This window comes from Nilaparvata lugens, chromosome 2 (assembly GCF_014356525.2).
Source record: "Nilaparvata lugens isolate BPH chromosome 2, ASM1435652v1, whole genome shotgun sequence".
NCBI lineage: Eukaryota > Metazoa > Arthropoda > Insecta > Hemiptera > Delphacidae > Nilaparvata > Nilaparvata lugens.
Window position 1 is genome coordinate 24181007 of NC_052505.1, and position 14848 is coordinate 24195854.

The window sequence follows — 14848 nt, forward strand, 5'->3', positions numbered from 1 at the left end:
AATCATATGAGATAAAAGAAAAACAAAATCAAGTGAAGAAGTCGAGCGCTATGAACAATAGGATAACGCTGTATTAGATGGTCAAGGCGGTTCGGCTCCATTGATACAAGCATACTAATACTGTTGATCAAATACAAGTACCACAGGAATAGCGAATATTGAGAAGAAAAAAGAAGCAGAAGGCTGATAACTTAATCAAAATACTGTAATTAGCAAAATAATTAGAGAGAGAGAAAAAAAATATATATATACACATACATATATTAGGCAACAAACTGCATACTGATAGTGTATGAGCGGTAACTTATTTCCATTGTGACACAGAAAAATGAGAAGATCGCCATAAAAACATACATAAACATATACTAATATATGATAATAATAATAAAAGAATAAATAGTCGAAAATAATAATAATAATAATAGAAAAGTGAATAATGTTATCATGTACTCCTGACAAAGAGGTAAACCCTACCGATTAGGAAGAATTAGGACAGAGAACGGAGGCAACAGATAAGTTAGGCGTAGTCATGATAACGGGATAAGAAAGACAACTAGATCACAATCACGTGAGATTCTACTCTTCATTCACACACAGAAATATAATGCAAAAGTAACATCAAGATAATATATGGATTTGACTGAATGGAAAGGTTCTGTTGAAGAGAAATGTTATACTGAATCATACTTCATTTATCTAGCCGACCGACAATAAAGAGAAATAAAGTAATAAAATTCTAAGAGAAAAACAAATAATAATATTAATAATAGTAATTAATGATTCATTGAATGAAATTAAGTGGACAGAGAGTATGAAATATGAAATCAAATAAATATGCTGTATATAGTGTTAAATAAATGGAACAAATAAATTAAATAAAATCATATCATTAATGGAAATTTAAAACTCAAAGCATAAATACATTTCTCAGACATGGTTGGCTGCACTATGCTTTTTACCCTCAGTGTCAGTCCAATAAATTATTCCATCAAAGGACCATACGTTTTTATATCCAAATTTTTCGACCATTGAATTATATAATTGTATTCTTCGTTGTGTTAAGTCCTCCCTTATAACAACGCCAGTACCCTTGAGCTTTTTCTTCTGAGAGAAAACTGCATACCGTTGACGATAGCTAACGAATTTGACAATGATGGCGCGGGGTCGGGGTGGAGGGGTGTTGGACGCCGCGACGGCCAGCCGACGCCCCACGCGATGCGAGCGATCGATGTCTTGCAGCTCGATGTTAACACCCAGCTTATCTTTACAAACATCGATCACTAGTTGATCAGTATCTTCCTTATTTGCTTCTGGCACTCCAAATATGCGAATACAGTTTCTTCTTTGATACTGCTCTAAATTATCGGCACGATCAAATGATTGCTTGACTTTCTCATCACTGAGCTTAAGCTGCTCTTTCAAAGATGACACTTCTTTTTGAAGATCCACTATTTGAAGAATAGCAGAGTTCAGAGATGCTGTCAACCCCTCAATGACTAGGGAAGACACGCCGGACACAACGTCTTTAACTAATTTGTTATATACATTGCTGTCATTTAGAATTTTAAGCACGAAATTGTTCTCAATACCTGAAATAACAGCCGGTGATAAAGGGCGAGCCGGCTCAGAGGCAGAGCCTTGCTTCGAAGCAGTAGATGTCGTCTGCTGTGGCACCTTATCTTTCACAGCTGATGAGGACGACTGCGATGATGACGATGACTGCTTATCTGCTTTGCCTGACTGAGAACGAGTCACAGTAGTGTGTTTTGGTGAATTCATGATTAATTTTAGTTTTAAGACACAATTTGCAGCCACAACACGAAAGTAACAGGAATTATTAACTGACAATTTTATAAAACAAAGAAAACTGCACACGATAGTACGTATAAAAATTCAAAAATCCAACTTTAAACTGACGAAAAGCTATAAAAACGAGGAGCTCGAACCTGACACAGCCTCTACTCGGAATCTATCATTATCTCTCCCATTGAAATGGGACGATAATTGGTGTAATTATTTTTTGTGCCTGATTTATAAATTGGAATTACTTTTGACATTTTCAGAATGTCTGGAAATTCACTCGCCTGGAAGCTCAAGTTTACTAAATGTTGAATAGGGTGTAGGAGGATGTGAACGTTTTCTTTGATTACCCTAGCAGTTATACTATCGTGGCCTGGGGCGCTATTACCTCTCATGCTATCAATTATGTTCATCGCGAGTGGTAAATAGGGTTGCTAATGTGTGGGTAATTACCCAAATTGAGGGTATTTTTGAGTAATGTGGGTATTCAAATTTTGTGGGTAAATTCGGGTAATTTCACCCTTAGCAAATGTGTTATTCATTTTTCTCCAATATGCAAACTGATTTTGAAGTTATGGTTTCCTCCCGCTCTGGTAGTCATAATTTGAACTAGAGAGTAGTGATGTAGTGGTTTGGGCCTTGTTCTTTGTTCTCCAGTTCCAAGTTACTGTTCCTTTCCGTTTCCTTTATTCCAAGTTCCATCTTCCATGCGGTCACCATGTGGCTGATACTTACTGGTGTTTACTGTTTAGTTTAGCAGTGTCTGTGCGCGGCGTGGTTCACTTCAAAATATTTTATTTGTTGTTGTATTCTCATTTCGTGATTCGTGTGACAGTGATTGTTGGAATTAATATTTGCCTTAAAGCATTATTTTACTAAGTCTCAAGCCTTGTGAGTCTAGGCTTGTAGGTAGGCTTTGGGTAGCCTAGTAGACAGTAGTTTTTTGATTTCTATTCTTTAGTGAACTTTTTCTATGTAGTAATAAAGAGAACAGCAATAGTTTTGTTAGTTTGAACAGTTTTAACAGTAACCAATAGTTAGGCTAGTTTCACAGTAATTTTTATTAACAATCTCTGTACTCTTTTCTTGGGATTGGGAGTATATATTTACCAATATGAAAAAATATCTGAGTTTTGGTGCTAAGCGACCATCAAGTGGAACTGTAAGTGATAAATCGGCAGATGAAGATGAACCTGAAGCTGAACCTAGGCCTACCACCTCTTCATCTTCAAATTCAGGTGTTCTATCACAAGGCACTTCACTGCTACCAACAACTACTAAGAAACTCAAAACTGAAGCAAAAGTTCGATCAAATAAATTTAACCCTGCATGAATGCAAATGCCCCAGTTCATTGGGTGGCTAAAAAAGCATGATCAGAAAAGGGAAGGACATGATTTAGCTTATTGTAAAGTGTGTAATTGTACTATTTCAAGCCACAAATTTGAACTTGAAAGGCATGCCAAGTCAGCAAAACATATTCAAATATCAAAGGAAGTGAGAGGCAACAAAGACTTGACAAAATATCAACAAAATATTTCCCAAATGTTTATCAACTTGGATAAACAACATTATTATAATCCAATTGCAATGTCAGATAAAGAATTCATTTTTTCATTATTTAACCTGCAAACTTAAGTCAAGTGATCATAATGCACAATGGAACTGAAGCCAAAAGTGAAATAGAAAATGTAGTTGGACATATACAGTACGAGCTTTGATTCAGTAAATGTACATGGATATTTTCTTCATGGTATTTTTGAATAGAGAATTTTTCTCAAAAAAATATTAATTTTTGAAAAAGTTATTTGTTTAAAAAAACTCAATTTCAGTATTTTTATTTATATTTAATATTAGTCTATTGATTACCTACTTATTCCATTATCTCACAAAAGTAATAATCAGAAAAAAGTTTTAGGCCTACTGCACTGTTTTTGCACAATCTTAAAAAAATGATACCCCACTTCATCATAATATAATGTGACGGGGTAATAAATAATATTTTATGATATATGAATAGTATTTAAATCAATAAAAATTATTATTGATATATAGACTAGTAGTATCAATAAAAAAGTTTATGGAGAAACAACCAAAATAAATTCCTTTTGCCATATCTATAATAGAAAACAATCAAAGCAAAAGATTCACGTTTTCAATGATTTTACTGACCTGGGCAATAGTAATTTTAGTGAAACCCTTCATACTCCAATATCGCTATATACATCATCTACTTCTGATCAAAGAAATATGAGACTATAAAATATCATTCATTGACCGAGCGAAGTGAGGTCCAAGATTCAAGTTGACGGTTTTGCATTTCTCTTGATGTGTGTTCCGCATTTACAGCGAAACACTGTATTTACAGCCTGGTTGCACAAAATCCGGTTAAATTTTAACCGTGATTAATTTCACGAGAACCAATCAGAGAAGACCTTTTTGATAAGACGGCTTTTCTGATTGGTTCTCGTGGAATTAATCACAATTAAAACTTAACCGGCTTTCTAGTTTTTCGAAAATTTAATTTTATGCCAAATTTTTGAATAGATTAGCCTACACATGAATACCATGAGATTGTGCAAAAAAAAGCTGGTCATTAATTTTTGACAGAATGGTTTGTACTATCTGTTGCACAAAATTGTTTATAATTATAGATTACCTATGAATTCCATGAGATCTGCCACAGAATCTTGGCCATCACTGTTTCAAAAAATTGTTTATAACTTGAGTTGAATGATTTTGCTTACCTACAAGAATGTAGAATAAATGAAATAGTAAATAGTAATTATAAGCATAGTTTTTACTTACTGTTATTGCTTTTTCAACACTCTCGGGTTCCTTGAACTCAATAAATGCGAAACCTTTATTCTTTTTACTGATTTTGAAGCGAGGTATGGACACATAATCAATCTCTCCATAGACTGAGAAGACGACTGACAGGAAGTCATGATCCGTTTTTGCTGGTATATTTTCCTGTTGGAATAATACAAATACAATTACTAATAATCATAAATCCATTACGTAGGTAGTATTTATTGGAATACTATACCTATTTATTAAAATACTTCAATCGATTGATCTTTTACAAACTACAATTTTTTATACATTTTTTAATGCCATAAATGACGACTAGCAGGTGAAAAAGTGAAATTTTTGTCTTCTATATAGTTCACCCCGATACATATTATTATAGAGGGATAGCACAGTTAAGATTGAAGAAAATAAGCAATTTCTTGAATCTGGATTCTCTTTAATAAAAATGTATCTTTAATAAAATGTATAATAAAAATGTATAGCCTAATAAATGTAATGTTGATATTGTTTGTCAATCATAATAAAATTTTCCCAAACTTTTTCAACAAACATGTTTGTCGAGCATTTGTTTAGTCTGGACACGGCTTAAGATAGTTATATAAAATTAAAATAGATCAATGAAAAGTAGACTGTTTATTCGAAGTAGACTGAACCAAATTTATTCAAGATTAGAAAGACTATACAATTCTTTAGAGCAATTGTGACTAAATTAATCTATTTTACCTTTTTTCTCTGTGATTCTTTGAATACTATTAGAATAATTTAAACTTCTTATCACACTATAATACTTTTCAATATTAAGATATAAGTTACATTTTATAATAGTGTAGTGCCGTTATTTCGCTAAAAAAACTTCGCATAGAATCAATTACATTGAAAATGGTTCAGTAGTCTCCATCCATGACCAGCACTTGCTGGATAGATTGCGTCATAAAAAAAAACTTGAAACTTGATAACTAGACTGAGATCAAGATGGGAGGTCAGTCATAGATCTCAGAAAACATTGGATTGACTCTTCATAAAGGGAGTAGAGAGCCAGACTCACAAGCTTCTCACGAAGTGCCTTCAATAGTCATAAAACAGAACAATAATTGTAATAAAATGTAATAATTCTACAATATTTCCAGTTTGAAAGAACGATAAAATCCAATAATTTGCAACTTGTGAACTTACAACATAAATGGTGCATTCATCATAGTTTTGATTCTGTTCAAGCGGTTTTACCCGGCAAACCTTTGTGCCACATTCCGTCAACTGCAGCAGATCAGAGCTTTGAATAGAATTGGCTATATCTTTAATATTATCAGTGAGACTCTTTATCTTATTGAAGTTGAGGAACACATTTAAATCAACATCTGCAACAAGACAAGAATAAATCATTCTACTTGAGTTCCAAAATGAAATACCGTATATTATGAGCTCAGTTGAATTAACATCATTGTGTTGCATATCCATACTTTTTCACTATTTATTTCAAACTGAAAATTCGAAAAACACTTATGAAGTGAAAAATGCACTTACAGTGATAGTCACGGGCATTTTTCACTTCATAAGTGTTTCAAATTCCTAGTATAAACATCATGTTGCTGAAAAAGATGTACACTGGGAAAACTGTTTCATTCAAACAATTTTGACATTAATGAGCTAAAATAGATTCAAATATAGATTTTTCTCTTCTTTATCAATAAAAAATGGTAGCGCCTTTTGAAATTAATAAAATAATAGAATAAGAATACGAATTAACTACTAGTTTCGGTTTTCACACCATCGTCACGTTACAAAAATAAAAATAAAATAGACGATGGTGTGAACACCAAAACTAGTAGATATAATTCGTATTCTTATTCTATTAATTTCAATGGGTACTATAATTCTATTTTATAAATAATAGAAAGTAGTCCTGCACTCATACATTTTAAGAAGAAATTGTAGAAAAATTGATTTTTTGGGCACGTCTGCCGCTTTTGGTTCTTCTTTGTCAGTCTTTTCTGATTCTTCACCCATCTTCTTTCCACTGGAGCCTGGAGGATAGAACAAAAGAAAATAATAATCAGAACCAAGTTAAAGTACTTATCAGTGGATACAAAATAATGTACATGATATAGCTATTAGAACAATAAACCCCAGATAAAAAATGAATTATCAAGTGTGTTAAATAAACGTAACCTACATTTTTGAAAGGTCAGTAAAAACTAAAGCACTTCAAATATTGTTTTAATTATCTTTTAAAATCGAAATAACCCTGAAACTTGGTCTAGGTCCAAATTTTGTTTCACACAGTCTTGAATATGACTGATTAAGTTGTGATCTTCATCAAGTATTTAGTGACTAAATCGATTTGTTATATTCTTCTCCATTCATATGCAACATATTATTCGAAATGTTGGTAATCGTGTCGTAAAAATTGTTCTTGTGATGGCCCGTGCTCGATCAACAAAAATTAGTGGTTCGATAAACCGGTTTGAAAATTTGAATGAAGCAGGAATAGAAAGCATGTCGACTATGTGAGATTGCCTTTGAGAGAAATCGTAAGAAATAAGATGAAAGAGTTATTGTAAGAAATTCATTGAATCTTATAGCCTATTGTGGTCAACAATGGTATTTTGCTGTAACTACATAACGTTTCTAAGTTTAATTTATTAAAGGCTTTAGCCTATAGATAACATAGAGGACTGATAGGGTTCGTGATAGAGATTTCCAAAACCCAATCACCTTTTCAAAACAAATGCTGGGAAAACGCAATATTGAATGTTACACTCTTTTGAGCTAGCTCTGATAACGTTATATCATTTTTGGGTTGATTGATATTGCCACTTCATATGCAACTTTTCCCGCTCATCTAAACGCACAACCAACAAAGTGAAGACTTTTCTAAAAGAAATGAGTAATTTTCTCTGCCGCACTCTTTAACCGTATTGACTTTAGATCCTTTGGCAGGATACTGAAATAGCGCGAGCCAGCATATTAAGTAATGTGTGCTCTGGAGCCTATCCCTATGTTGCGGAAGGTGAATATTTATTCTGCCTCTGGTATTACAATTATGTCGGTCACAACGGAGTGCAGGGTTCTGTCCAGAAGCGAGAGTGATTGCTTTCATAAGATAAAGTGAGACCACAGAGAGTATTTTATTTTAAATAAATAGTGGTTTGCAATGTTTCGTGAAATCTCTACTGTTATAACGTAGACAGTAGATCTTTCTATATAGATTAGCGGCATACCTGCTAATGAACCAATAACTTACCAAAGTATTTAACCTTAACGTATTGCTATTACATTAAACATGGAACTTGAAAGTACAGAAATCGTATTCACTAATATTTATACCGTACCAATATCAACCGGAGCTTAAACTTGTAATTTAATACATAGACTACTAGAAATTAGTAACTTTACATAATTTGTTGAACAACGTTTGAGCTCAATCATGAAAAATTAAATAATAATTCATTACCGGTAGAGACAATATAACCTCACTACAAACTTCAACAATGTATCAATCTAATCTACAACAATGAAGTAATTTGTAAATCATACTCTATTATAAACAAATTCAACAAATTTGAAATTTTTTACTCATACTTGCCTTTATTTCACGGTGAAATATTGTTTGTAAATTTCTCAACAGTTTCACACCTACATAGAGAAAACGTAGATAGTATGTACGGTATCTTAGTTGCTTAAATAATCATTGGACGGGTCGTGTCGAACGACACCGATAGACCGAATCACGTAATAATATAACTGAATCAAAGTGAAGGTTCCCCAAAGAGACCATTTTCACATTGATTCTCCAAAAAAATATTATGTTATTTGTTTTTATCATTTGATTCTAACTCATCAAGCAAAGACTAGACCTTTTCCTATATAAACGTTTCCACAAAACTCTGGCGAGAGTTAGCTAATTAATTGTCAGTTATGTGTGATAAATTCAACACATGACATTTAAATTGATACTAGATGTTCCTTTCTTATCAGAAAATGTTTATTGATTGCAAAAGTTGATGAAAAATTCGACAAATTAGTTCAAATACCTTAATAATGGTTACACTTACGGAAAAATGAGTAGAGAAAAGCTTAATGTAGTTGTGTATTGACTTGCTAGATGGCGTTGGCAGCAATATTGATACGAGTCAGTGTAATACTTTGTGATACTGTATCATTATGCAAGCAACAGAATGCAATCATAAATATTATTTGATATAGTGAGGTCCACGTTATAATGGCAGTAGGATATTTGCAATGGTGTTGCTATCCTTGTCTATCGTTCAACAAAGCAGATGGCGCTATCTCTTTCACGCATTGCGATGTTGCCACATCGTTTATCAACAATGTAGAAATTCAACTAATTTCGATGAAATATTTCATCTCAAACATGAAAATTTTGAGTTAATGATAATTCGTCTTTACGGATATCCATCATGGCTGCATAGTGCAGAACCGGTACAATCACCGACTTTTTAGGTTAAGATCTGACCTACTTTAGGCGAGCTGCTCACCATCAGCTGATTAGCGAGCATAAAGAAAATCTAATGCGCATGTGCAGATGGTTAGCGAGCGAAAAAGTAGATTCTCCTCAGAAATAAGCTGTTTTACGAGGAGAATTGAGTATGTGAATTATTTTTTTACGTGCAGTTGTAGGAAAAATTGTTTTGTGTGATGAAATTATGCTTTTGGAAGAAAATAGCGGCCTAGACTAAGGATTGGGATAGGGATAGGAATGGTGATAGGGATAGGGATAGGGATAGGGATAGGGATAGGGATAGGGATAGGGATAGGGATAAGGATAGAGATAGGGATGGGAATAGGAAGTGAGAGAGAGAGAGTAAGAGAGAGTGATAGAGTAAGAAGATTATAAAAAAATAGAGGAGAGAACAAGAAGAACAAAAAATGAGTATCATGAGGAAAGAACAGATTGGAGTGATTTGAGTAGCAAGTCATGGGCTAGATTGAGGGGAGGGGATGGAAAGAGAGGATTGAAGAGGAGGATGAGGAAGAAGATGGCGAAGAACAGGGAGGATGAGGAAAATATTTAGTAGTATTATACAACAATACAAATCACCATCCCAGATACCATTGATCGACAAAGTGTTATAGTTTATAATTCAAATTCATGCCATGGTTTGCTTGATTTGAAAAATTCAAATTTCAGATTGTTATTAATTCTTGCCCAATATTTTTTTCGGCAACTGGCAAGGATGGCAACACTTAGCACACACCTGTGAGCTGCAACACACTACTGTAGCGTCAATCTGTTGGGGCCATGGAATTGGAAATATCTGGAACTCAAAATATCAATGTTAAATGTCCTATGCTTGAAAACTGTTGCTGGGTGGAACTCCGAATATTTGTCAGATGGCGGAATTGGAAAAATCCGGAACTCGAAATATGTTGCTAGGCGGAATTGGGAGTATCTGGAACTCAAATTATTTGTTTGTCAGATGGCGGAATTGGAAATATCTGGAACTCAAAATATCGGTGCCAAGGTGGGAGTACTGGTAATGTGTTTGTGATTGAGAAATGGTTCAAGTCTGACTTATTTTCTGGAATGATATGGACTGATTACCCACTTAGGGTAATTAATAGCTCATTATATATTAAAATAATAGTCATGTACATATTATGCAAGTTTTCAAAACTCTGTTATCTGTTTCAAACAAGACTGACGACTGTTGATGAATTTATTTTAGGTTAACTATAGAACCCTTCATTTGTTTTGCGATAAATTTGTTTCATCCCACATGTACCAGGTCTCGCTAATAACGATCGATATTGTGAGTTCGATATATTTCCAATTCCACATATGTACTTCCAATTCCACCAGCCACAGAGAAGGATCAGAGGGAACATTCTTACCGACTATTGTTTCGCCTAATGTGTAGTATCACTTATTCCGGTAGAAAGCGCTTGTATACGCAAATGACGATTTCTGTCTGAGCTTGATTAGTACTGTTGTAGGGGGACGTAGTGGGGAGTCATTGGCATCCTACACTTCCCTCTCCAACAAACCAGTTCACACCACTCTCTCCCCCCAACAAAACAACTGCTGACAGGATTTATGGCTTGAGGCATGCATGCATGTCATTGTTTTGCTAATAATACATAGACTAGACATTCATTTTTCTTATTCTAATCACTTGCTACTCTCAACTCTCCAGATCGCATGAATGCTGCGTCTCCAGTGACAAAGAGGATTAATTTTTATTTCTAATCAACAAGAACTAGAAAACAATAAGTGAATGAGTAGCCAGATAAACTGTTGTCCATTATAAAAATGTAATATAATCCAAACTTTATTACATTATGTAATTCAATTCAATAATTGAAAAAATTTAAATCAATCTAATTTAATCCATAATATTGCGATTTTGAACTTAAAAATTGAGAAAGAGCATGGAATAATTTTAATCATGACATGTTCTTGAGGTGCTGTGTAATGCAGCATTATATTTCTCGATTATTGTTCTAAAATGATTTTAATAAATGATGTCAAAACTGCTCATTAACAATAATATTGTTTCAGTTACTTTTTTTCATTGAATAGCCAAAGATTGTTAACCTTAATAATATTATTTCAGTTGCTTTTTGTTTTCATTGAATAGCCAATGGTTATCAACCTTTTTCATGGACTGTACCCATAGTGGAAAGTTCTAATTTTGCATATGAACTAAATGCTGTTAGGCTAGCCGTCTAGCGGGAGATTGGGGAAGAGGGAGTAATTTGAAAATTCAATGAATTTCTCTCATTATAAACTTATAAGAGTTATAATCTTCTTAGCATTCAGTAAAATAACATCCAGTTTCATTGTATATTATAAGGAGGAAATTGATTGATACTCTTTAAAAAGATTTACCTACCCCTGTTATTATGTATGTGTATTTTTGTCGTAAATGTATTTCCTTTGCTTGATATAATACAAAATTATAAGTAGAGCAATGAAGAGCAAAACTAAAATCGTAAATCGATTTTGAAATAATCTTCATGACCTTTTAGAAGAAACTTTGTGGCTGAATCTGCTAATCAATTCCGACCGTGTTAATAAACTTGAAACGCAAAAAATGCTGTTGATTTTATCATTTTTATTCATAGTTCACTTGGACGCACGGTACGATTCAATCACTTGAAAATATCAAGAGATTGAAGATATTCTCCTCATATTCACGATCTCGGTAGTTCTAAGATGGAAAACAGTAGTTGAAGATAAATATTTAAGGTAACTGAGCTCCTATAGGATAAAATTTAGAACCAATCATGAGTTTCTATGATGTATGATCCTCGTTTAAGAGACTCTTGATTAACAGTGGAATTGCGAAAAAATGGTAAAACTTTAATCGTCACTTTTTCAATCGGTTGCAACTTTCTAATGGTATTGAAATCGAAAGTATTGTTGATTGGAGTGAGAAGAGGAGGAAATTCCTCACATCCTTGACTAGATTTTGATTTTATATCTGAATTATTTCATAAGATATGCAGCATTGAATAAATAAATTGTCATTATTTTGTGTATGGAATATGGGTTGAAGTACAGTGTACACTCAACAAAAAATTTCCCATTTCTCTTGGGAACTTGACTCATGATATATGATTCCCAACTACCTTGACAAGCCGAAAAGAAAGAGCGTACGGGAAGATCCGAAAATTGTATCAAAAGTTATGAATGAAATTTCGATCCTTGAGGTGTCCTGAAAATCTTTGAGATAGAGCGTTTTACCTGTTCTCAGATTGTAGAGCACAAAATTACGCCTAGTAGGATGTTGAATTATACATTTTTGAATTGTGACAATCGGAAGATATTGTTGATTAAATACTATAAGATTTATCAAAATTGATTTTTCCATGAAATTCTACTCGTTTTGGAAAAACTGTAGGATAGAACTGATTGAAGTTAGAGAGGTCTGAATGATTTCATTTTATTCTGAATTTTATGTACAGTAAAAAAGGAGAGAGACGATTTTTTTTGTCCAATGACTGGATTTGATTGTAATAGCTCAGAACTGGAGAATGAACCAGACATATTAGGTATTTGGGCCACTCTGTACAAGAAAATTTTGCATGCGAAAATTGGTTCTGGACTTCTCTTATGCATACAAACCCTAAAAAATCAGAACTACAATGAATATAAAATATTGCCTCTTTTTCATGTCTAAATTGACTGGACTAATTATAATGTTATAACGTGAGTCACATCTATCTTCTATAGAAGGTGGCGACAGGCGCGGATCGCCCCGATCCCCCCCCCCACCTATTTCACAAGTGGTGTTTGAAAAAACTACAGTTACTATAGTTCAGTCACTATAGACATCAAAAGGGGCTGTGCTTGCATTTTATATTGTAGATCTGAATTCTCAATTTGGATACATGAGAGAAGTCCAATTTTGTCATGCAAGATTTCCTTGTGCAAGATACAGAATGGCCCAAATATACCTAAAATATATGGTTCATTTTCCAGTACACAAAGAAATGGCCAATTGCTATATTCAGATAAATTATAGAAAAATACTTGATCTTGTATTTTAGAACATAATCTCCTCTTTTAGTTGCTGAAAACGATTCATGGGAGAATATGATCCTAGTGTAAGATTAGATTGTTGAAAAAATCATGAAATCATGATTGTGTGCGGCTGTGTGGGCGTTATGCTCATGCATGTTGATGTTACAGATTTTTGAATGTTACAGTAGCGTATTCGAGTTTCAAGTCAATCAGCGTTCGTCCATTTGTAAGATTTTTTATCTTTCCAATCGTGCTTCTAAGCTCGAAAGTGTAGAGAGCTTATATTTCTCAGCGTTCTCCACCGATCCTATTGCATATATCATCATACTCTAAATCCAATTTGTATGTGTGTTTGTGTGTGAATAGGCAGACGTGTGTGAGTATAAATTTAATGTTAGTGAGTGTAGCGAGTTCTACTGTTCTCCGAACTAATAGTTATGAAACATTTCATAACCATATAAAGTAGAATACCCGTTTCCTGATTTTATGATACAATGGTAATTAAAAGATTTACTGTTATCTTCAAGGATTATAAATAGTTCTCCAAACGAAAATTGTATAATAAAGTGATTGACCATGTCACCTCAATTTAATTAATTGATTATAAATAATTTAGTAAATTAGGTGTGAATTAATTAATTTATAATTTAATTAATTGAGCACCTCCGCTCTGTAATTGGCGCTTGTGCGAATGTGCAGGACAAGTTTTGCAGTGAACCATGATAACACGATTACAAACGCATCCACTCCTAGTAGGCCTAGACAATAAAATTTTTAGCACCTGGAATTAGGGATATTTTATTTTTTCAATTATATCACCTTCTGCTTCTCATACTGAGTCTAAAAGAATTGTTTTATCCACCTAATACGAAATTTAAGTTTTATATTGTTTATCGTATTGTATGTTGACATTCCAATCCGCTCTCAACTGCAACGGACAAATAATGAGCTGTCTTTGTTTAAAATGAATGAATTGCCTTTCGTGACAGCTATTCTTTGTAAACTACCTTTGAACAGTTGCTCTAGTGAGCCAGGGTGTCAATTTGTAGATTGTAGATTCCAACCAGTTTGACACACGCACATCTGCCAACGCCCTTCTTGCAGAAAGGTGTTGCTGAAGCCTACGTGAACAATAGTATTTCAAAACATTGTTATTCGAGGAGCTATTCGCAAGTAATTGTCAATAAGGGCCTGTCTATTATAAACTGTAGGATATTGAACAAACTAATAATACGAACCTCTCTATAACAAACCTCCACCTAACGAAATCCTCTACACAACGAATTTTTACCTGGTCCCATGACATTTTAGAGTTTTTGCTGCTTATTTACCTCTATTTAACGAATTTCGGACCTCTCAACAACAAAGTTTTCTCTTGACTTCCACATACAAAGTGCAGTGTGTATAGGAAGCAGACGGTCATTTTCAAGGAATTCTTTAGTTTCAGCAGAAAGGTCAATAGACTTAAAATAATGGCAATTCAGGTAGGAAGAAGATAGGGTGGTAGACAGTCAATAGAGGGTGAAACACATGTCGGAAATTGAATTCCAAGAGCTTGTCATTATTGTAGACCAGGCAGGTGAACGACTGGACTTTCCCATTCTTGCTTTTGTCACACATTCACAATTCTTTGAACTGACTATGATGATGATGATGATGACTGTGACGAACCTGAGGAAAAGAATCCGCCAGATCAAGAAGTTCTAGAGGCTTTCAAAATTATCAGGCGAGGATTAAAACTGAAAAAT

The 14848-nt window shown here is 33.7% G+C and overlaps 1 protein-coding gene across 1 annotated transcript; it reads right to left on the minus strand.

The window, feature by feature from the left end:
* Nucleotides 1-273: 273 nt before the first annotated feature.
* LOC120349599 (la-related protein 7-like) lies at nucleotides 274-14523 on the minus strand. Its single transcript, XM_039420024.1, has 6 exons — nucleotides 14491-14523; nucleotides 9829-9888; nucleotides 6525-6633; nucleotides 5786-5967; nucleotides 4607-4771; nucleotides 274-1740 (listed from the first exon to the last, which is right to left on the minus strand). Exons 1-6 carry the CDS (start codon nucleotides 14521-14523, stop codon nucleotides 928-930), a joined length of 1362 nt encoding a protein of 453 aa, XP_039275958.1. The 3' UTR covers nucleotides 274-927.
* Between the last annotated feature and the right edge of the window lie 325 nt (nucleotides 14524-14848).

Coding starts and splice junctions, on each gene's coding strand:
- LOC120349599 (XM_039420024.1), bottom strand. CDS start 14,523: ATGACCGTCTGCTTCCTATACACACTGCACTTT. Junction 9,889..14,490: donor TCCTATACACACTGCACTTT/GTATGTGGAAGT, acceptor TTTGAGTTCCAG/ATATTTCCAATTCCATGGCC. Junction 4,772..5,785: donor ATGAATGCACCATTTATGTT/GTAAGTTCACAA, acceptor TTATTCCAACAG/GAAAATATACCAGCAAAAAC.